Raw genomic sequence first — 25,109 nt, forward strand, 5'->3', positions numbered from 1 at the left:
AAATAAAAAGTTAAGGATTGGTGATCGAGACCACAAGAAAACTAAATATAAAAGAAGATGTTTCTTATAAAGTATTTTATCCATATTGCACATATAGTTAAGCATGATATGAAGAGGATAAATATTAAAGTAATCAGTTCAAGGAATGAAGTGTTTTTTGTACCATGTTCAACACCAACAATCAAGTACTCACAATATTATGGTTAGACATATTATTTAATTGTCATGTTCCTCAACCAAAATATTCTTTCAAAGAGACACATAGTGGTAGAAAATATGTATACAGTTTAACCCTAATATCTACCATGGATAATTGAAGAAAAATTAAAAGCAAAAGTTAATCTAGAGTGTCAACATAGCCTTGGGGTTATGTAATAACCAAGTTAAGCTATCGGTATTTCATATGTCCTATGCTAATAAAGTCAATGATATTGCTAAAAAAATGGTTTATTGATAAATTTTTCCTTGGTTGCATTTTTTAGTTCGAAATATTACTAACATGGTCATATATAATATTCTCCTCATGAAACTTGGTCGTATCATTTTCGGGAGTCTTTAGCTTTTTCATCAAGATGCGCCTCATTTTGTGAGTGTAGACACATTTATTCGTCAAAATATGTAATAAATATACTCCTACTAGTACTAGTACTAGACATATGTGTAAAGTCTCGAAGAAACTTTTGGAAGCAAAACAAAAGACTCATATACTCCTACTAGTAGTTGACATATTTCTAAAATTCTTGAGACGATTTGGAAGCAAAACAAAAGACTCTGCAAGCCTAATATTTAGAAGTTTCTAAAACAAATTATCTATTTTATTAGAATATTAGCTAATTACAATATTAGAAAAAAATTGTTTTATTTGATGAGGACGTGCTAATATTATTATATATAGGATCCAAGATATTATAATTATTGATATAGAAATTACATTATATATTCTGTGTGAGGTTATTACACGCACGTGTGATATTCACTCCAAGAAACTTGGTCGTATCATTTTAGGGAGTTCATGGGTTAGCAATCGAAATCAGTGTTATTTTATAAGTGTAGGCACACACATATATATAATAGGAAAATGATCAAATAGAAACTAAAGTTAAAATAGAAACTAAAAACTAATATAAGCCATTAGATCAATCTAACTTAATAGCCCCCTAAAAGCACCACACCGAACTAATCGATACCATCCCACACACAATCTCAACTTTTTTCCTCCGCTTTTTATTTTATTTTTAACGTCAAACGGTAATTTGTTTTAAAATCCGATTTCACTGTATTTTTCTCCACCTCTCAACGATCGATTTGCATATCATATGTGATATTTTTCAAAATAATTTAAAATAAAATATTATTTAATTTCTAGTTTCTATTCCAAAATTGGTTTCTATTAGAGTAGCCCATATATATATACTAGTCTGTAACGTGGGCGATACACGGATTGCTTTTAACACTCGATTAATTTTTAATAATAAGTTTTATCTTAAAATTATTGATATATTAATATAAATTTTTAATAGTTGAAAAATAAATCAAAGAACATAATACATTATAATAATTTATGTGTTATGATAATTTGAGACTTGACTGAAAATAAATAATATAATATATAATATGTTATTTACAAGTCTCGAACCTTGAACCTGTAGAAACTATTAAAAATAAAGATATAAAGTTTAAATTTAATACGTTGTTGACGGAATTCGAACCCTCAACCTATGAGAGCAGTTTAAATATTAATATAATATTTTATTATTATTATATCCAACGGTTCCATCTATATGTCTTTAAATCTGACGGTTCTTATTTTGCGTACCAAATAACTGTACCAAATAACCAACCAACTACCAAATTGCCTATAATAGTATAGTATAGATAGATAGATTTTTGGTGAATACATGGAGCAGAGCTAGATATCTACTTAGAAGGCCTAGGAACCTATTTGGAAGCATTATAAAAGGTTCTGAAAACCCAACATTTACATTATTTACTTTATTAGAATAACACATAATTATATAATCTTCTTCAAGTTTTGTTTAATTATATTATGTAATGGAGTCAACAAGTTATTATTGTCTATTTATACTAAAGTTATATTATTTGAGTTGTGTGAGATTGTTTTTTGGAAATATTGTTGGGTGCCACAAGTGATAAGCAGATCATGGGTTGAGCAGACATGGAAGATAGAAGAGTAGCGCATTTTGTGTATTACCTGGTTCAACAAATGAAGGACTGTATAGAGCTAAAACAGTCAGCTTACACAAAGAAAATATTGGAGAAGGCTGGAATGCAAGCTTTTAACCCCACTAAATATCCTATGGATCCGAAGGAGCATTTGACTAACGACGAAGGCGGGAAACTGGTGGATCCAACAGAATACAAAAGCTTGGTTGGAGGACTTCGCTACCTTGTGCATACATGTCCCGACATGGCTTATGATGTGGGGATAGTCAGCCGTTTAATGGAAAAGCCCACAGTTCTTCATATGAATGCTATAAAGCGTATACTCAGGTACGTCAAGGGTACAATTAACTACGGCCTGGTTTATTCGAGGGATATTAGAAACAATATGCTTACAGGATACTCGAATAGCGATTTTGGAGGACAAACAGATGACAGGAAGAGTACAAGAGGAATGGTATTTTACTTAAATGATAACCTCATCACATGGGTCTCACAGAAACAAAGGTGTGTGGCCTTGTCTTCGTGCGAGGCAGAGTTTATGGGAGGGACGACATCAGCTTGTCAAGCTGTTTGGCTGAGGAATCTGCTGAGCAAGCTAACAGGTGAAGATATGGGTCCAGTAATCTTGTACATTGATGATAAATCCGCCATCGATCTTGCAAGGAACCTAGTTTTTCATGGGCGTAGTACAACATATAGACAAACGCTACCATTATATTCGAGAATGTGTTGAGAGAAAGGAGATCATTGTCAAGCATGTGAGTAGTGATATGCAACGAGCAGATTTCCTGACCAAAGCTCTCACTACTATCAAATTTGAAAGAATGCGCAGATTACTGGGAGTAATGGAGTTGCCTAAATAAGTTTCAAAACTAAGGGGATGATTGTTGGAATTATTTTGAAACTTATAGCTAGTTTTAAAATAATTAAAGTATGTGCATGTTGAATTAGTATGCATAGTCGTGGAGAAGTTTTAGAAATGGCATATGTAGACACGTAGAAGTAGAACTGCATTAGAAGAGTTAGTTGTTTGATGGCCCTTGTTTTTAGCTGCATATTCTATCAGCTATCTATTTATATTGTACGCTTCAAATGCAATAAAAACAACTTACACGCAAGTCTTTGTTTTTCTCAGTTTTACAATACACAGCTTATATATATATTTGTATACATCCTGGCATTGAGTATAAACAAGAAATATGTTGTTCCAAAACCAACTCAAAAAATTAGAAATTTTACTTTAGCATTAAGTTTTACATCATTTATAACATGATATATATATATATATATAGCTAGGGAGATGATCGAAATACAAACAACTTTTAAAATTAAAGCTATAAACTAATATAAGCCACTAAGTCAATCTAATATAATCCAGGCACCACACATAATTGACCTACATCCTCCTGCACAAAATCTCAAGTTTCTAAACACATAAACTATATCATTTAATTATTTTTAAGTATAATTAATGGCATATGCATCATGAAAGTTAGATGTCCTTACTCAAACTATTTGTCATTCAATATTACTAAAAAATGTAAATTAGTATTGTCTATTAATCATGTCATCAATATAATAGAATAATAAGAAAATGAATTATAACCACACACCGCGTTTAGAGATGGCATGTAATAGTAGAATCATCTACACCCATCCTCTCTCACTCTAATTTTTATCATGTACTGATGTATCATAACCAATCCCCTTGAAATACCTGTAGAAAACAATTAATTAGAAAAAAATTAACTATGATTATTTATTTTTTCAAGATGAGTAAAGAAATATACCGTGCCAATCTTGATTTACATTCTGTATAGGGAGTGGAGGGTGGTTTTCTTTATTGTCTTCTTCATCTTCGAATATGTTCATCAGTGTTTATTGTAAATTTGACTCTCTATGAAATAGATGGGGGCGGCTGACAGTGGGTCAAGTGTTAGGGTTTGTGAAAAGATAACACTCTTTTTATAGGAAAATTTCCTATATAATTACTAATTTTATTAAGATTTTTTTCAAATTCTTAATGTTGTATATCTTTATTTATTTTTTATTTCATAGTGAAAATTTCACAATTATTTTGAAAGTTAGTGTTTGGTTCCACTTTTTAAACTTTCGAACATATTATAAGTGCACCGTTGTTATTTTTATTATAAACTAATTAACAATAAACATCCTAAATAAAATATAAAAAAATAATAAATATGACATATCAAATTTTAGTTTTGATTAGTTTAATAATGTGATTGAAAAACAAATATCCAAATTACGCGTCAACATAGTTTAGACTATAGGTTTATAAAATAAATTATATATATTAGATATCGGTTATATAATTAAAAAATATATATAATTGGTTAATATTTATTTTATTAGATATTTTTTAAAGTGATAAATCGTAAAAGATTTTTATAACTCATAATACAAATTTAAAAAGTATACTCATACTAAAAATAAAAATTTGAAAATAAAAAAATTAATTTGCACATTACTAATAATGAAGAGTTAGATGAGAGAAGTTATATGAGATAAAACCCTGTGTAAAAGGGACAATGTATACCATATATTGTGTATCTCTGTCAATTATACTTATGGTAGAATCATATTTGTAATATACAACTTATTTATATATTTACTAGACATTACTAGTGGAAATAGTTGGAGTTTATCATACAAATTGATACTAATGAAAATATCATATATCAGTATGAAAATTAGTATGACAACTGAGGCAACTCCCAACAATCTGCTTAATCCCCACTCTCATACTCCAAGCCCCACATGCCTCGGCCTTTAGCCCATCAGGGGTAGCCCACTTGCCTATCCCCATATGAGAGATTATTATGAAGTGTTGAACTAAATATTTGATACCACTTGGTGGGTTTGTTAAACAAACTTTAAATCCACATAAGTATGATATTATTTATTTTTAGGGTTTAGCCTGCATGAATTATTTTTTGACCCCATCATCTAAAAAGGCTTCCTTCTAATAGAGTTAAATGGTTGTTTGTAAACTAGCAATCTCATTCCACAAATAAAAGCCTATGTAGTGACTTAATGAAAACATCTTCAATCATTAATAAAATATATAGTATGACAAAAATTAATATTTTTTATTTTATCTTCCACATACATTGTTATATAATGTCAATGCAGACTTGGTAAACCGGACTCGGCCACCTCATCTCGAGATCATTGGGATTAGAAAATCTAATTGGAGAGGGCGATCCAGGACCTAAAAAGGGGAGAGTTAGCCACTATAAGGAAGAGTTATGAATCCATATTTGCTGTCTACCTACTGCCTTGGACTTCGTCGAGCTACAGCTTAATCCCAGCAATAACTTGATTACATTGTTCAGAATGAATAATCACACCTAATGCTCTCTCTTGCACCTGCAGATGATACATATTATATTGATTATAAACGTTCCAAGTACACATAATCAAATGAAAATCAACCCTTCTTCTAAGTTGTCCTGCTTCCAAAGAAATGATGTGTCGGTTCAGAGATATTTTAACCAGTAAAACTTCAACATATCTACTAATCTCTCTTTAACTTCTATGGTAGGTTCCAGATTGATATCAAATAAACTACAGTGTAATATTACACACTGAACTAGAATTAGAAAATCACCACAACCATCACCTGGACTCAACTGCACTAGATTCCGATCCTCTAAAGAATGAAAGGCGCCACCAAATCCAAAATGATTAACTCAGATTTGGGAATTCAGTACCATGTCTGGAGAAACATCAGAATCCCACTCCGTAAACAATGTGTGGTAATGCTTACAAGGAAGAGTATGGAGTACGTGTGGGTTCCAGCACATCTTTGTCTAGCCTTCTTTCACACGTACGTAGCCACAAGAGAACTGAACTCCTGAATCTAGGAGAAAAACGGAGAATTTAAAAAACACCGCCTACTAATGAAATATGAATGCCAACAATTTTTTAGCTTTTGCATGGTAAAAATTTTCTATAAATTACCACACTTCCTTTCGAAATGGACAAATTTATGTCCTGTAAAAGTTATCAAATTATATAATAATAATAATAACAATAATAACAATAATAAAATTGATACTCCTAAATTCGATGGAATGCGGTTGTATTTAGAGCGACGTCAGCGATCCGCGTGAATTATATCTAACGGACCATATTCAACTACTATCACAATAATCCAACAGTTGAAATTACATTTTATAAAAAATATTTACACACAAAAATAAAACAAAATTATATATAAAAAACTAACCTTAAACCCCCCCACCCCCTACCTAACGCGTTCCAAACTAGTTTGAAGTACGAGTAAAATTACTAGTTGACTATTAAAAAAGAAAACCAAATATATTTATTTTTTTCTAAAAATTTTGTCATATCACTGAAATATATAGATCTTGATATCCGTAAGTTTGGATCATTCAATAATATTTTTAAAAATATCGAAACATCAATATGGGATTAAACACTAGTTAGAAGAGGCAAACCAAATATATTTATTTTTTCTAAATTTTTTATCATATCACTAAAATATACAGATCTTGACATCCCTACGGTTGGATCATTCATTAATATTTTTAAAAATATCGAAACATCAATATGGGATTAAACACTAGTTAGAAGTACTAGTCAAATTACTAGTTGATTGTTAAAAACGTAAACCAAATATATTTATTTTTTCTAAAACTTTTGTGTTATCACTAAAATATATAGATCTTGACATCCGTACGGTTGGATCATTCATTAATATTTTTAAAAATATTGAAACATCAATATGAGATTAAACACTAGTTAGAAGTACTTGTCAAACTACTTTTTGACTCTTAAAAAGGCAAACCAAATATATTTATTTTTTTCTAAAATTTTTGTCATATAACTAAAATATACAGATCTTGACATCCCTACGGTTGGATCATTCATTAAAATTTTTAAAAATATCGAATCATCAATATGGGACTAAACACTAGTTAGAAGTACTGGTCAAATTACTAGTTGACTGTTAAAAAATAAAACCAAATTCATTTATTTTTTTCTATAAATTTTGTCATATCACTAAAATATACAGATCTTGACATCCGTACGGTTGGATCATTCAGTAATATTTTTAAAACTATCGAAACATCAATATGGGATTAAACACAAGTTAAAAGTACTCGTCAAACTATTTTTTGACTATTAAAAAGGCAAACCAAATATATTTAATTTTTTCTAGATTTATAAAAATATCACAAAAATATATTCATTTTTCCCAAACTCATGTTTATAGTTTTTTTTAAAAATATTTATAAAATGTGGTATTTATGATAAAATTGATCCAAATCATGGATTAAAATTTTTCTTAAAACATTGAATTCTCAAAAATAAATTTTAAAATTTAAAATATAATAATCTTTGTAAGGAAAATATTAATTAATATTTATGTCCTGTAAAAGTTATCAAATTATATAATAATAATAATAATAATAATAACAATAATAACAATAATAAAATTGATACTCCTAAATTCGAAGGAATGCGGTTGTATTTAGAGCCACGTCAGCGATCCGCGTGAATTATATCTAACGGACCATATTCAACTACTATCACAATAATCCAATGGTTGAAATTACATTTTATAAAAAATATTTACACACAAAAATTAAACAAAATTATATATAAAAAAACTAAGCTTAAACCCCCCACCCCTACCTTACGCGTTCCAAACTAGTCAGAAGTAGTGGTCAAATTACTAGTTGACTTTTAAAAAGAAAACCAAATATATTTTTTTTTTCTAAAATTTTTGTCATATCACTAAAATATATAGATCTTGACATCCTTACGGTTGGATCATTCAGCGATATTTTTAAAAATATCGAAACATCAATATGAGATTAAATACTAGTTAGAAATACTCGTCAAACTACTCTTTGACTGTTAAAAAGGCAAACCAAATATATTTATTTTTTTCTAAAATTTTTATCATATCACTAAAATATACAGATCTTGACATCCGTACGGTTGAATCATTCATTAATATTTTAAAAATATCGAATCATCAATATGGGATTAAACACTAGTCAGGAGTACGGGTCAAATTACTAGTTGACTTTTAAAAAAGCAAACCAAATATATTTATTTTATTTAAATTTTTTGTCATATCACTAAAATATACTGATTTTGACATCCGTACGGTTGGATCAATCATTAATATTTTTAAAAATATCGAATCGTCAATATGGGATTAAACACTAGTTAGAAGTAACTGTCAAATTACTAGTTCACTGTTAAAAAAGCAAACCAAATATATTTATTTTTTTATATATTTTTTTTCATACCACTAAAATATACAGATCTTGACATACGTACGGTTGGATCATTCATTAATATTTTTTAAAATATCGAATCATCAATATGGGATTAAACAATATTTAGAAGTACTGGTTAAATTACTAGTTGACAGTTAAAAAATAAAACCAAATATATTTATTTTTTTCTATAAATTTTGTCATATCACTAAAATATATAGATCTTGACATCCGTACAGTAATAATTTTAAAAATATCGAAACATCAATATGTGATTGAACACTAGTTGGAAGTACTCGTCAAACTACTCTTTCACGGTTAAAAAGGCAAACCAAATATATTTATTTTTTTCTTTAAATTTTGTCATATTACTAAAATATAAAGATCTTGACATCCGTACGGTTGGATCATTCATTAATATTTTTTAAAATATCGAAACATCAATATGGGATTAAACACTAGTTAGAAGTACTCGTCAAACTACTCTTTGACGGTTAAAAAGGCAAACCAAATATATTTAATTTTTTCTAAATTTTTTATCATATCACTAAAATATACAGATCTTGACATCCGTATGGTTGGATCATTCATTAATATTTTTAAAAATATCAAAACATCAATATGGGATTAAACACTAGTTAGAAGTACCGGTCAAACTACTCTTTGACTATTAAAAAGGCAAACCAAATATATTTATTTTTTTCCAAAATTTTTTTCATATCACAAAAATATATTAATTTTTGTCCCAAACTGATGTTTGGAGTTTTTTTTAAAAATATTTATAAAGTGTGGTATTTATGATAAAATCGATCCAAAGCATGGATTAAATTTTTTCTTAAAACATTGCATTCTAAAAAATAAATTTTAAAATTTAGAATATAATAATCTTTGTAAGGAAAATATTAATTAATATTTATGTCCTGTAAAAGTTATCAAATTATATAATAATAATAATAACAATAATAACAATAGTAAAATTGATACTCCTAAATTCGACATAATGCGGTTGTATTTAGAGCGACGTCAGCGATCCGCGTGAATTATATCTAACGGACCATATTCAACTACTATCACAATAATCCAACAGTTGAAATTACATTTTTATAAAAAATATTTACACACAAAAATAAAACAAAATTATATATAAAAAACTAACCTTAAACCCACCCACCCCCTACCTTACGCGTTCCAAACTAGTTTGAAGTACGAGTAAAATTACTAGTTGACTATTAAAAAAGAAAACCAAATATATTTATTTTTTTCTAAAAATTTTGTGATATCACTGAAATATATAGATCTTGATATCCGTAAGGTTGGATCATTCAGTAATATTTTTAAAAATATCGAAACATCAATATGGGATTAAACACTAGTTAGAAGAGGCAACCCAAATATATTTATTTTTTCTAAATTTTTTATCATATCACAAAAATATACAGATCTTCACATCCGTATGGTTGGATCATTCATTAATATTTTTAAAAATATCGAAACATCAATATGGGATTAAACACAAGTTAGAAGTACTGGTCAAACTACTCTTTAACTATTAAAAAGGCAAACCAAATATATTTATTTTTTTCCAAAATTTTTGTCATATCACTAAAATATACAGATCTTGACATCCGTACAGTTGAATCATTCATTTATATTTTTAAAAATGTTGAATCATCAATATGGGATTAAACACTATTTAGGAGTACGGGTCAAATTACTAGTTGACTGTTAAAAAAGCTAACCAAATATATTTATTTTTTTCTAAAATTTTTGACATATCACTAAAATATACAGATCTTGACATCCGTACGGTTGGATCATTCATTAAAATTTTTAAAAATATCAAATGATGAATATGGGATTAAACACTAGTTAGAAGTACAAGTCAAATTACTAGTTGACTGTTAAAAAAATAAACCAGATATATTTATTATTTTCTAAACTTATTGTCATATCACTAAAATATACAGATCTTGACATCCGAACGGTTGGATCATTCATTAATATTTTTAAAATATCGAAACATCAGTATGGGATTAAACACTAGTAAGAAGTACTCGTCAAACTACTCTTTGACTGTTAAAAAGGCAAACCAAATATATTTGTTTTTTTCTAAAAATTTTATCATATCATTAAAATATACAGATCTTAACATCCGTACGGTTGGATCATTCATTAATATTTTTAAAAATACCGAATCATCACTATGAGATTAAACACTAGTTAGAAGTACTAGTCAAATTACTAGTTGATTGTTAAAAACGTAAACCAAATATATTTATTTTTTCTAAAATTTTTGTCTTATCACTAAAATATATAGATCTTGACCTCCGTACGGTTGGATCATTCATTAATATTTTTAAAAATATTGAAACATCAATATGGGATTAAACACTAGTTAGAAGTACTTGTCAAACTACTTTTTGACTCTTAAAAGGCAAACCAAATATATTTATTTTTTTCTAAAAATTTTGTCATATAACTAAAATATACAGATCTTGACATCCCTACGGTTGGATCATTCATTAAAATTTTTAAAAATATCGAATCATCAATATGGGATTAAACACTAGTTAGAAGTACTGGTCAAATTACTAGTTGACTGTTAAAAAATAAAACCAAATACATTTATTTTTTTCTATAAATTTTGTCATATCACTAAAATATACAGATCTTGAAATCCGTACCGTTGGATCATTCAGTAATATTTTTAAAACTATCGAAACATCAATATGGGATTAAACACTAGTTAAAAGTACTCGTCAAACTATTCTTTGACTATTAAAAAGTCAAACCAAATATATTTAATTTTTTCTAGATTTATAAAAATATCACAAAAATATATTCATTTTTCCCAAACTGATGTTTATAGTTTTTTTTAAAAATATTTATAAAATGTGGTATTTATGATAAAATTGATCCAATTCATGGATTAAAATTTTTCTTAAAACATTGAATTCTCAAAAATAAATTTTAAAATTTAGAATATAATAATCTTTGTAAAGAAAATATTAATTAATATTTATGTCCTGTAAAAGTTATCAAATTATATAATAATAATAATAATAATAATAACAATAATAACAATAATAAAATTGATACTCCTAAATTCGAAGGAATGCGGTTGTATTTAGAGCCACGTCAGCGATCCGCGTGAATTATATCTAACGGACCATATTCAACTACTATCACAATAATCCAATGGTTGAAATTACATTTTATAAAAAATATTTACACACAAAAATTAAACAAAATTATATATAAAAAACTAAGCTTAAACCCCCCACCCCTACCTTACGCGTTCCAAACTAGTCAGAAGTAGTGGTCAAATTACTAGTTGACTATTAAAAAAGAAAAGCAAATATATTTATTTTTTTCTAAAAATTCTGTCATATCACTGAAATATATAGATCTTGATATCCGTAAGGTTGGATCATTCAGTAATATTTTTAAAAATATCGAAACATCAATATGGGATTAAACACTAGTTAGAAGAGGCAAACCAAATATATTTATTTTTTCTAAATTTTTTATCATATCACTAAAATATACAGATCTTCACATCCGTATGGTTGGATCATTCATTAATATTTTTAAAAATATCGAAACATCAATATGGGATTAAACACAAGTTAGAAGTACTGGTCAAACTACTCTTTAACTATTAAAAAGGCAAACCAAATATATTTATTTTTTTCCAAAATTTTTGTCATATCACTAAAATATACAGATCTTGACATCCGTACAGTTGAATCATTCATTTATATTTTTAAAAATGTCGAATCATCAATATGGGATTAAACACTATTTAGGAGTACGGGTCAAATTACTAGTTGACTGTTAAAAAAGCTAACCAATATATTTATTTTTTTAAAAATTTTTGACATATCACTAAAATATACAGATCTTGACATCCGTACGGTTGGATCATTCATTAAAATTTTTAAAAATATCAAATGATGAATATGGGATTAAACACTAGTTAGAAGTACAAGTCAAATTACTAGTTGACTGTTAAAAAAACAAACCAGATATATTTATTATTTTCTAAACTTATTGTCATATCACTAAAATATACAGATCTTGACATCCGAACGGTTGGATCATTCATTAATATTTTTAAAAATATCGAAATATCAGTATGGGATTAAACACTAGTAAGAAGTACTCGTCAAACTACTCTTTGACTGTTAAAAAGGCAAACCAAATATATTTGTTTTTTTCTAAAAATTTTATCATATCATTAAAATATACAGATCTTAACATCCGTACGGTTGGATCATTCATTAATATTTTTAAAAATATCGAATCATCACTATGGGATTAAACACTAGTTAGAAGTACTAGTCAAATTACTAGTTGATTGTTAAAAACGTAAACCAAATATATTTATTTTTTCTAAAATTTTTGTCTTATCACTAAAATATATAGATCTTGACATCCGTACGGTTGGATCATTCATTAATATTTTTAAAAATATTGAAACATCAATATGGGATTAAACACTAGTTAGAAGTACTTGTCAAACTACTTTTTGACTCTTAAAAAGGCAAACCAAATATATTTATTTTTTTCTAAAAATTTTGTCATATAACTAAAATATACAGATCTTGACATCCCTACGGTTGGATCATTCGTTAAAATTTTTAAAAATATCGAATCATCAATATGGGATTAAACACTAGTTAGAAGTACTGGTCAAATTACTAGTTGACTGTTAAAAAATAAAACCAAATACATTTATTTTTTTCTATAAATTTTGTCATATCACTAAAATATACAGATCTTGACATCCGTACCGTTGGATCATTCAGTAATATTTTTAAAACTATCGAAACATCAATATGGGATTAAACACTAGTTAAAAGTACTCGTCAAACTATTCTTTGACTATTAAAAAGTCAAACCAAATATATTTAATTTTTTCTAGATTTATAAAAATATCACAAAAATATATTCATTTTTCCCAAACTGATGTTTATAGTTTTTTTAAAAATATTTATAAAATGTGGTATTTATGATAAAATTGATCCAATTCATGGATTAAAATTTTTCTTAAAACATTGAATTCTCAAAAATAAATTTTAAAATTTAGAATATAATAATCTTTGTAAGGAAAATATTAATTAATATTTATGTCCTGTAAAAGTTATCAAATTATATAATAATAATAATAATAATAACAATAATAACAATAATAAAATTGATACTCCTAAATTCGAAGGAATGCGGTTGTATTTAGAGCCACGTCAGCGATCCGCGTGAATTATATCTAACGGACCATATTCAACTACTATCACAATAATCCAATGGATGAAATTACATTTTATAAAAAATATTTACACACAAAAATTAAACAAAATTATATATAAAAAAACTAAGCTTAAACCCCCCACCCCTACCTTACGCGTTCCAAACTAGTCATGAAGTAGTGGTCAAATTACTAGTTGACTTTTAAAAAAGAAAACCAAATATATTTTTTTTTCTAAAATTTTTGTCATATCACTAAAATATATAGATCTTGACATCCTTACGGTTGGATCATTCAGCGATATTTTTAAAAATATCGAAACATCAATATGAGATTAAATACTAGTTAGAAATACTCGTCAAACTACTCTTTGACTGTTAAAAAGGCAAACCAAATATATTTATTTTTTTCTAAATTTTTTATCATATCACTAAAATATACAGATCTTGACATCCGTACGGTTGGATCATTCATTAATATTTTTAAAAATATCGAAACATCAATATGGGATTAAACACTAGTTAGAAGTACAGGTCAAACTACTCTTTGACTATTAAAAAGGCAAACCAAATATATTTATTTTTTTTCCAAAATTTTTGTCATATCACTAAAATATACAGATCTTGACATCCGTACGGTTGAATCATTCATTAATATTTTTAAAAATATCGAATCATCAATATGGGATTAAACACTAGTGAGGAGTACGGGTCAAATTACTAGTTGACTATTAAAAAAGCAAACCAAATATATTTATTTTTATTTAAATTTTTTGTCATATCACTAAAATATATTGATTTTGACATCCGTACGGTTGGATCAATCATTAATATTTTTAAAAATATCGAATCGTCAATATGGGATTAAACACTAGTTAGAAGTAACTGTCAAATTACTAGTTCACTGTTAAAAAAGCAAACCAAATATATTTATTTTTTTATAAATTTTTTTTATACCACTAAAATATACAGATCTTGATATTCGTACGGTTGGATCATTCATTAATATTTTTTAAAATATCGAATCATCAATATGGGATTAAACAATATTTAGAAGTACTGGTTAAATTACTAGTTGACAGTTAAAAAATAAAACCAAATATATTTATTTTTTTCTATAAATTTTGTCATATAACTAAAATATATAGATCTTGACATCCGTACAGTAATAATTTTAAAAATATCGAAACATCAATATGTGATTTAACACTAGTTGTAAGTACTCGTCAAACTACTCTTTCACGGTTAAAAAGGCAAACCAAATATATTTATTTTTTTCTTTAAATTTTGTCATATTACTAAAATATAAAGATCTTGACATCCGTACGGTTGGATCATTCAGTAATATTTTTTAAAATATCGAAACATCAATATGGGATTAAACACTAGTTAGAAGTACTCGTCAAACTACTCTTTGACGGTTAAAAAGGCAAACCAAATATATTTATATTTTTCTAAATTTTTTATCATATCACTAAAAATATACAGATCTTGACATCCGTATGGTTGGATCATTCATTAATATTTTTAAAAATTATCAAAACATCAATATGAGATTAAACACTAGTTAGAAGTACCGGTCAAACTACTTTTTGACTATTAAAAAGGCAAACCAAATATATTTATTTTTTTCCAAAAATTTTTTTCATATCACAAAAATATATTAATTTTTGTCCCAAACTAATGTTTGGAGTTGTTTTTAAAAATATTTATAAAGTGGGGTATTTATGATAAAATCGATCCAAATCATGGATTAAATTTTTTCTTAAAACATTGTATTCTAAAAAATAAATTTTAAAATTTAGAATATAATAATCTTTGTAAGGAAAATATTAATTAATATTTATGTCCTGTAAAAGTTATCAAATTATATAATAATAATAATAACAATAATAACAATAATAAAATTGATACTCCTAAATTTGACAGAATGCGGTTGTATTTAGAGCGACGTCAGCGATCCGCGTGAATTATATCTAACGGACCATATTCAACTACTATCACAATAATCCAACAGTTGAAATTACATTTTTATAAAAAATATTTACACACAAAAATAAAACAAAATTATATATAAAAAACTAACCTTAAACCCCCCCACCCCCTACCTTACGCGTTCCAAACTAGTTTGAAGTACGAGTAAAATTACTAGTTGACTATTAAAAAAATAACCAAATATATTTATTTTTTTCTAAAAATTTTGTCATATCACTGAAATATATAGATCTTGATATCCGTAGGGTTGGATCATTCAGTAATATTTTTAAAAATATCGAAACATCAATATGGGATTAAACACTAGTTAGAAGAGGCAAACCAAATATATTTATTTTTTCTAAATTTTTTTTCATATCACTAAAATATACAGATCTTCACATCCATATGGTTGGATCATTCATTAATATTTTTAAAAATATCGAAACATCAATATGGGATTAAACACAAGTTAGAAGTACTGGTCAAACTACTCTTTGACTATTAAAGAGGCAAACCAAATATATTTATTTTTTTCCAAAATTTTTGTCATATCACTAAAATATACAGATCTTGACATCCGTACAGTTGAATCATTCATTTATATTTTAAAAATGTCGAATCATCAATATGGGATTAAACACTATTTAGGAGTACGGGTTAAATTACTAGTTGACTGTTAAAAAAGCTAACCAAATATATTTATTTTTTTCTAAAATTTTTGACATATTACTAAAATATACAGATCTTGACATCCGTACGGTTGGATCATTCATTAAAATTTTTAAAAATATCAAATGATGAATATGGGATTAAACACTAGTTAGAAGTACAAGTCAAATTACTAGTTGACTGTTAAAAAAACAAACCAGATATATTTATTATTTTCTAAACTTATTGTCATATCACTAAAATATACAGATCTTGACATCCGAACGGTTGGATCATTCATTAATATTTTTAAAAATATCGAAACATCAGTATGGGATTAAACACTAGTAAGAAGTACTCGTCAAACTACTCTTTGACTGTTAAAAAGGCAAACCAAATATATTTGTTTTTTTCTAAAAATTTTATCATATCATTAAAATATACAGATCTTAACATCCGTACGGTTGGATCATTCATTAATATTTTTAAAAATATCGAATCATCACTATGGGATTAAACACTAGTTAGAAGTACTAGTCAAATTACTAGTTGATTGTTAAAAACGTAAACCAAATATATTTATTTTTTCTAAAATTTTTGTCTTATCACTAAAATATATAGATCTTGAAATCCGTACGGTTGGATCATTCATTAATATTTTTAAAAATATTGAAACATCAATATGGGATTAAACACTAGTTAGAAGTACTCGTCAAACTACTCTTTGACTGTTAAAAAGGCAAACCAAATATATTTATTTTTTTCTAAAATTTTTGTCATATAACTAAAATATACAGATCTTGACATCCCTACGGTTGGATCATTCATTAAAATTTTTAAAAATATCGAATCATCAATATGGGATTAAACACTAGTTAGAAGTACTGGTCAAATTACAAGTTGACTGTTAAAAAATAAAACCAAATACATTTATTTTTTTCTATAAATTTTGTTATATCACTAAAATATACAGATCTTGACATCCGTACGGTTGGATCATTCAGTAATATTTTTAAAACTATCGAAACATCAATATGGGATTAAACACTAGTTAAAAGTACTTGTCAAACTATTCTTTGACTATTAAAAAGGCAAACCAAATATATTTAATTTTTTCTAGATTTATTAAAATATCACAAAAATATATTCATTTTTCCCAAACTGATGTTTATAGTTTTTTTTTAAAAATATTTATAAAATGTGGTATTTATGATAAAATTGATCCAAATCATGGATTAAAATTTTTCTTAAAACATTGAATTCTCAAAAATAAATTTTAAAATTTAGAATATAATAATCTTTGTAAGGAAAATATTAATTAATATTTATGTCCTGTAAAAGTTATCAAATTATATAATAATAATAATAATAATAATAATAATAATAACAATAATAACAATAATAAAATTGATACTCCTAAATTCGAAGGAATGCAGTTGTATTTAGAGCCACGTCAGCGATCCGCGTGAATTATATCTAACGGACCATATTCAACTACTATCACAATAATCCAATGGTTGAAATTACATTTTATAAAAAATATTTACTCACAAAAATTAAACAAAATTATATATAAAAAAACTAACCTTAAACCCCCCACCCCTACCTTACGCGTTCCAAACTAGTCAGAAGTACTGGTCAAATTACTAGTTGACTGTTAAAAAAGAAAACCAAATATATTTTTTTTTTCTAAATTTTTTGTCATATCACTAAAATATATAGATCTTGACATACTTACAGTTGGATCATTCAGTGATATTTTTAAAAATATCGAAACATCAATATGAGATTAAATACTAGTTAGAATTACTTGTCAAACTACTCTTTGACTGTTAAAAAGGCAAACCAAATATATTTATTTTTTTCTAAAATTTTTATCATATCACTAAAATATACAGATCTTGACATCCGTATGGTTGGATCATTCATAATATTTTTAAAAATATCGAAACATCAATATGGGATTAAACACTAGTTAGAAGTACATGTCAAACTACTCTTTGACTATTAAAAAGGCAAACCAAATATATTTATTTTTTTCCAAAATTTTTGTCATATCACTAAAATATACAGATCTTGACATCCGTACGGTTGAATCATTCATTAATATTTTTAAAAATATCGAATCATCAATATGGGATTAAACACTAGTCAGGAGTACGGGTCAAATTACTAGTTGACTGTTAAAAAAGCAAACCAAATATATTTATTTTTATTTAAATTTTTTGTCATATCACTAAAATATACTGATTTTGACATCCGTACGGTTGGATCAATCATTAATATTTTTAAAAATATCGAATCGTCAATATGGGATTAAATACTAGTTAGAAGTACCTGTCAAATTACTAGTTGACTGTTAAAAAGCAAACCAAATATATTTGTTTTTTTATAAAAAAATTTTCATACCACTAAAATATACAGATCTTGACATACGTACAGTTGGATCATTCATTATATTTTTTAAAATATCGAATCATCAATATGGGATTAAACAATAGTTAAAAGTACTAGTTAAATTACTAGTTGACTGTTAAAAAATAAAACCAAATATATTTATTTTTTTCTATAAATTTTGTCATATCACTAAAATATATAAATCTTGACATCCGTACAGTAATAATTTTAAAAATATCGAAACATCAATATGTGATTGAACACTAGTTGGAAGTACTCGTCAAACTACTCTTTCACGGTTAAAAAGGCAAACCAAATATAATTATTTTTTTCTAAATTTTTTTATCATATTACTAAAATATACAGATGTTGACATCCGTACGGTTGGATAATTCATTAATATTTTTAAAAATATCAAAACATCAATATGGGATTAAACACTAGTTAGAAGTACTGGTCAAACGACTCTTTGACTATTAAAAAGGCAAACCAAATATATTTATTTTTTTCCAAAATTTTTGTCATATCACTAAAATATACTGATTTTTGTCCCAAACTGATGTTTGGAATTGTTTTAAAAATTTATAAAATGTCGTATTTATGATAAAATCGATCCAAATCATATATTAAAATTTTTCTTAAAACTTTGAATTCTCAAAAATAAATTTTAAAATTTAGAATATAATAATCTTTGTAAGGAAAATATTAATTAATATTTATGTCCTGTAAAAGTTATCAAATTATATAATACTAATAATAATAACAATACTAATAATAATAAAATTGACACTCCTAAATTCGACGAAATGCGGTTGTATTTAGAGCCATGTCAGCGATCCGCGTGAATTATATCTAACGAACCATATTAAACTACTATCACAACAATCCAACGGTTGAAATTATATTTTATAAAAAAAATTTACACACAAAAATAAAACAAAATTATATATAAAAAACTAACCTTAAACCCCCCACCCCCTACCTTACGCGTACCAAACTAGTTAGAAGTACTCGTCAAATTACTAGTTGAGTGTTAAAAAAGAAAACCAAATATATTTATTTTTTTCTAAAAATTTTGTCATATCACTGAAATATATAGATCTTGATATCCGTACGGTTGGATCATTCAGTAATATTTTTAAAAATATCGAAACATCAATATGGGATTAAATACTAGTTAGAAGTACTCGTCAAACTACTCTTTGACTGTTAAAAAGGCAAACCAAATATATTTATTTTTTTCTAAAATTTTTATCATATCACTAAAATATACAGATCTTGACATCCGTACGGTTCGATCATTCATTAATATTTTTAAAAATATCGAAACATAAATATGGGATTAAACACTAGTTAGAAGTACTGGTCAAACTACTCTTTGACTATTAAAAAGGCAAACCAAATATATTTATTTTTTTCTAAAATTTTGTCATATCACTAAAATATACTGATTTTTGTCCCAAACTGATGTTTGGAGTTTTTTTAAAAATATTTATAAAATGTGGTATTTATGATAAAATTGATCCAAATCATATATTAATTTTTTCTTAAAACATTGAATTCTCTAAAATAAATTTTAAAATTTAGAATATAATAATCTTTGTAAGGAAAATATTAATTAATATTTATGTCCTGTAAAAGTTATCAAATTATATAATACTAATAATAATAATAATAAAATTGACACTCCTAAATTCGACGAAATGCGGTTGTATTTAGAGCCACGTCAGCGATCCGCGTGAATTATATCTAACATACCCATATTCAACTACTATCACAACAATCCAACGGTTGAAAATTACATTTTATAAAAAATACGTACACACAAAAATAAAACAAAATTATATATAAAAAACTAACCTTAAACCCCCCCCCCCTACCTTACGCGTACCAAACTAGTTAGAAGTACTCGTCAAATTACTAGTTGAGTGTTAAAAAAGAAAACCAAATATATTTATTTTTTCTAAAAATTTTGTCATATCACTGAAATATATAGATCTGATATCCGTACGGTTGGATCATTCAGTAATATTTTTAAAAAATATCGAAACATCAATATGGGATTAAATACTAGTTAGAATTACTTGTCAAACTACTCTTTGACTGTTAAAAAGGCAAACCAAATATATTTATTTTTTTCTAAAATTTTATCATATCACTAAAATATACAGATCTTGACATCCGTACGGTTGGATCATTCATAAATATTTTTAAAAATATCGAAACATCAATATGGGAAGTAAACACTAGTTAGAAGGTACATGTCAAACTACTCTTTGACTATTAAAAAGGCAAACCAAATATATTTATTTTTTCCAAAATTTTTGTCATATCACTAAATATACAGATCTTGACATCCGTACGTTGAATCATTCATTAATATTTTTAAAAATATCGAATCTCAATATGGGATTAAACACTAGTTAGGAGTACGGGTCAAATTAACTAGTTGACTGTTAAAAAAGCAAACCAAAATATATTATTTTTATTTAAATTTTTTGTCATATCACTAAAATATACTGATTTTGACATCCGTACGGTTGGATCAATCATTAATATTTTTAAAAAAGTATCGAATCGTCATATGGGAATTAAATACTAGTTAGAAGTACCTGTCAAAATACTAGGCTGACTAGTTAAAAAAGCAAACCAAATATATTTGTTTTTTTTATAAAAAATTTTCATACCACTAAAATATACAGATCTTGACATACGTACAGTTGGATCATTCATTAATATTTTTTAAAATATCGAATCATCAATATGGGATTAAACAATAGTTAAAAGTACTGGTTAAATTACTAGTTGACTGTTTAAAAAATTAAAACCAAATATATTTATTTTTTTTCTATAAATTTTGTCATATCACTAAAATATATAAATCTTGACATCCGTACAGTAATAATTTTAAAAAATATCGAAACATCAATATGTGATTGAACACTAGTTGGAAGTACTCGTCAAACTACTCTTTCACGGTTAAAAGGCAAACCAAATATAATTATTTTTTTTCTAAATTTTTTTATCATTATTACTAAAATATACAGATGTTGACATCCGTACGGTTGGATAATCATTAATATTTTTAAAAATATCAAAACATCAATATGGGATTAAACACTAGTTAGAAGTACTGGTCAAACGACTCTTTGACTATTAAAAGGCAAACCAAATATATTTATTTTTTTTCCAAAATTTTTGTCATATCCACTAAAATATACTGATTTTTGTCCCAAACTGATGTTTGGAATTGTTTTAAAAATTTATAAAATGTCGTATTTATGATAAAATCGATCCAAATCATATATTAAAATTTTTCTTAAAACTTTGAATTCTCAAAAATAAATTTTAAAATTTAGAATATAATAATCTTTGTAAGGAAAATATTAATTAATATTTATGTCCTGTAAAAGTTATCAAATTATATAATACTAATAATAATAACAATAATAATAATAATAAAATTGAACACTCCTAAATTCGACGAAATGCGGTTGTATTTAGAGCCATGTCAGCGATCCGCGTGTAATTATATCTAACGAACCATATTAAACTACTATCACAACAATCCAACGGTTGTAAATTATATGTTATAAAAAAAATGTACACACAAAAATAAAACAAAATTATATATAAAAACTACCATTAAACCCCCACCCCCTACCTTACGCGTACCAAACTAGTTAGAAGTACTCGTCAAATTACTAGTTGAGTGTTAAAAGAAAACCAAATATATTTATTTTTTTCTAAAATTTGTCATATCACTGAAATATATAGATCTTGATATCCGTACTGGTTGGATCATTCAGTAATATTTTTAAAAATATCGAAACATCAATATGGGATTAAATACTAGTTAGAAGTACTCGTCAAACTACTCTTTGACTGTTAAAAAGGCAAACCAAATATATTATTTTTTTCTAAATTTTTTATCATATCACTAAAATATACAGATCTTGACATCCGTACGGTTCGATCATTCATTAATATTTTTAAAAATATCGAAACATAAATATGGGATTTAAACACTAGTTAGAAGTACTGGTCAAACTACTCTTTGACTATTAAAAAGGCAACCAAATATATTTATTTTTTTCTAAAATTTTTGTCATATCACTAAAATATACTGATTTTTGTCCCAAACTGATGTTTGGAGTTTTTTTAAAAATATTTATAAAATGTGGTATTTATGATAAAATTGATCCAAATCATATATTAATTTTTTTCTTAAAACATTGAATTCTCTAAATAAATTTTAAAATTTAGAATATAATAATCTTTGTAAGGAAATATTAATTAATATTTATGTCCTGTAAAAGTTATCAAATTATATAATACTAATAATAATAATAATAAATTGACACTCCTAAATTCGACGAAATGCGGTGTATTTAGAGCCACGTCAGCGATCCGCGTAAATATCTAACATACCATATTCAACTACTATCCACAACAATCCAACGATTGAAATTACATTTTAAAAAAATACGTACACACAAAAATAAAACAAAATTATATATAAAAAACTAACCTTAAACCCCCCACCCCCTACCTTACGCGTACCAAACTAGTTAGAAGTACTCGTCAAATTACTAGTTGACTGTTAAAAAAGAAAACCAAAATATTTATTTTTTCTAAAAATTTTGTCATATCACTGAAATATATAGATCTTGATATCCGTACGGTTGAATTATTCAGTAATATTTTTAAAATATCGAAACATCAATATGGGATAAATACTAGTTAGAAGTACTCGTCAAACTACTCTTTTGACTGTTAAAAAGGCAAACCAAATATATTATTTTTTTCTAAAATTTTTATCATATCACTAAAATATACAGATCTTGACATCCGTACGGTTGGTATCATTCATTAATATTTTTAAAAATATCTAAACAAATATGGGATTAAACACTAGTTAGAAGTACTAGTCAAACTACTTTTTGACTATTAAAAAGGCAAACCAAATATATTAATTTTTTTCCAAAATTTTTGTCATATCACTAAAATATACTGATTTTTGTCCCAAACTGATGTTTGGAGTTTTTTAAAAATATTTATAAAATGTGGTATTTATGATAAAATCGATCCAAATCATATATTAATTTTTTTCTTAAAACACTGAATTCTCAAAAATAAATTTTAAAATTTAGAATATAATAATCTTTGTAAGGAAATATTAATTAATATTTATGTCATGTAAAAGTTATCAAATTATATAATACTAATAATATAATAATAATAATAATAATAAAATTGACACTCCTAAATTCGACGGAATGCGGTTGTATTTAGAGCCACGTCAGCGATCCGCGTGAACTATATCTAACAGACCATATTCAACTACTATCACAACAATCAACGGTTGAAATTACATATTATAAAAAAATATTTACACACAAAAACAATGGAAAATTTGGCCGGATTCGCCGGAAATTTGGCCGGCCGGTCACCTCCGGGTACCGGAAAAGGCAATGGAAAATTTCGCAGATTCAAGATTCCGGCGATGGGTTTTTCATTTTTTTTAAATTTGTCGTTCATTAATTCAACTGAATGTGGTCGAATTTAGAATCATATTTTTTATTAGATACGGTAGAGTTTATATTTTTTGCGGGCGTTTTGAATTTTTACAAAAAATTCAAATTTTTAAGGAGATTTTCAAATTGAAATCGAAAAATCAAATTTAACTGAATACGGTTATATTTACGCGGTTGTATTTAAGTGATTGTATTTACGTGGTTGTATTTAAACGGTCGTATTCAGTATAAATACAACCGGTCTACTAAATATTACTCGAGCATTTACAACGAGCCCAAAAAATGGTTGTTTTAGTTAAATACAACTGGATCCGATTGTATTTAACTAAATACAACCATTTTTGGGCGGTTGTATTTAGCCGTTTTTTATTGTAGTGCCTTAGACAATGTTTCTAAAGGAAAATCAATATGGTCTGTAACGGAAGTCTAAATAATAGTTGAGAAAACTTGTTACTACTTATAGTTTCTAGGAAGGCATATCAATAGCCAGCATCGGCTAAAATTGATTTCTCGGAAACTTGTCGAAAGAACTGTATCAGTGAACTTAACGTGAAAAAAGAGGTATAAATTAAAATTACAATTTCCAAAATTTTACAAATAAAAAATAAGCATATATCAAGCCTGACAAACACGTAACTTTAATTTTTATCAGCATAAAGTTTGATAATATAGTAAAGAAAATAAGTGTATTCATTTATTTGTTTCGGATGTGGGCCAGTAGTTTATCAAAATGTAGTAAGTTATATAATACGGTTTCTGTGGTGTGCCCATGGGCATAGAATTATCACAAACTTCTATAATTTTGGCTTGTTTTGATTGTCCACACTTCTTAATAATG

At 26.3% G+C, this 25,109-nt stretch overlaps 1 protein-coding gene across 1 annotated transcript; it reads left to right on the forward strand.

Moving 5' to 3' along the window:
* Positions 1–2,176: 2,176 nt before the first annotated feature.
* LOC141704124 (secreted RxLR effector protein 161-like) lies at positions 2,177–2,917 on the forward strand. The gene has a single exon (XM_074507439.1). It carries the CDS (start codon positions 2,177–2,179, stop codon positions 2,915–2,917), a length of 741 nt encoding a protein of 246 aa, XP_074363540.1.
* The last annotated feature ends 22,192 nt before the right edge of the window (positions 2,918–25,109 follow it).

This window comes from Apium graveolens, unplaced genomic scaffold, assembly GCF_009905375.1.
Source record: "Apium graveolens cultivar Ventura unplaced genomic scaffold, ASM990537v1 ctg7440, whole genome shotgun sequence".
In the NCBI taxonomy this organism is placed as follows: domain Eukaryota; kingdom Viridiplantae; phylum Streptophyta; class Magnoliopsida; order Apiales; family Apiaceae; genus Apium; species Apium graveolens.

Excerpts from the sequence above, each read along its gene's own strand:
- LOC141704124 (XM_074507439.1), top strand. The coding sequence starts at position 2,177 with ATGGAAGATAGAAGAGTAGCGCATTTTGTGTATTACCTGGTTCAACAA.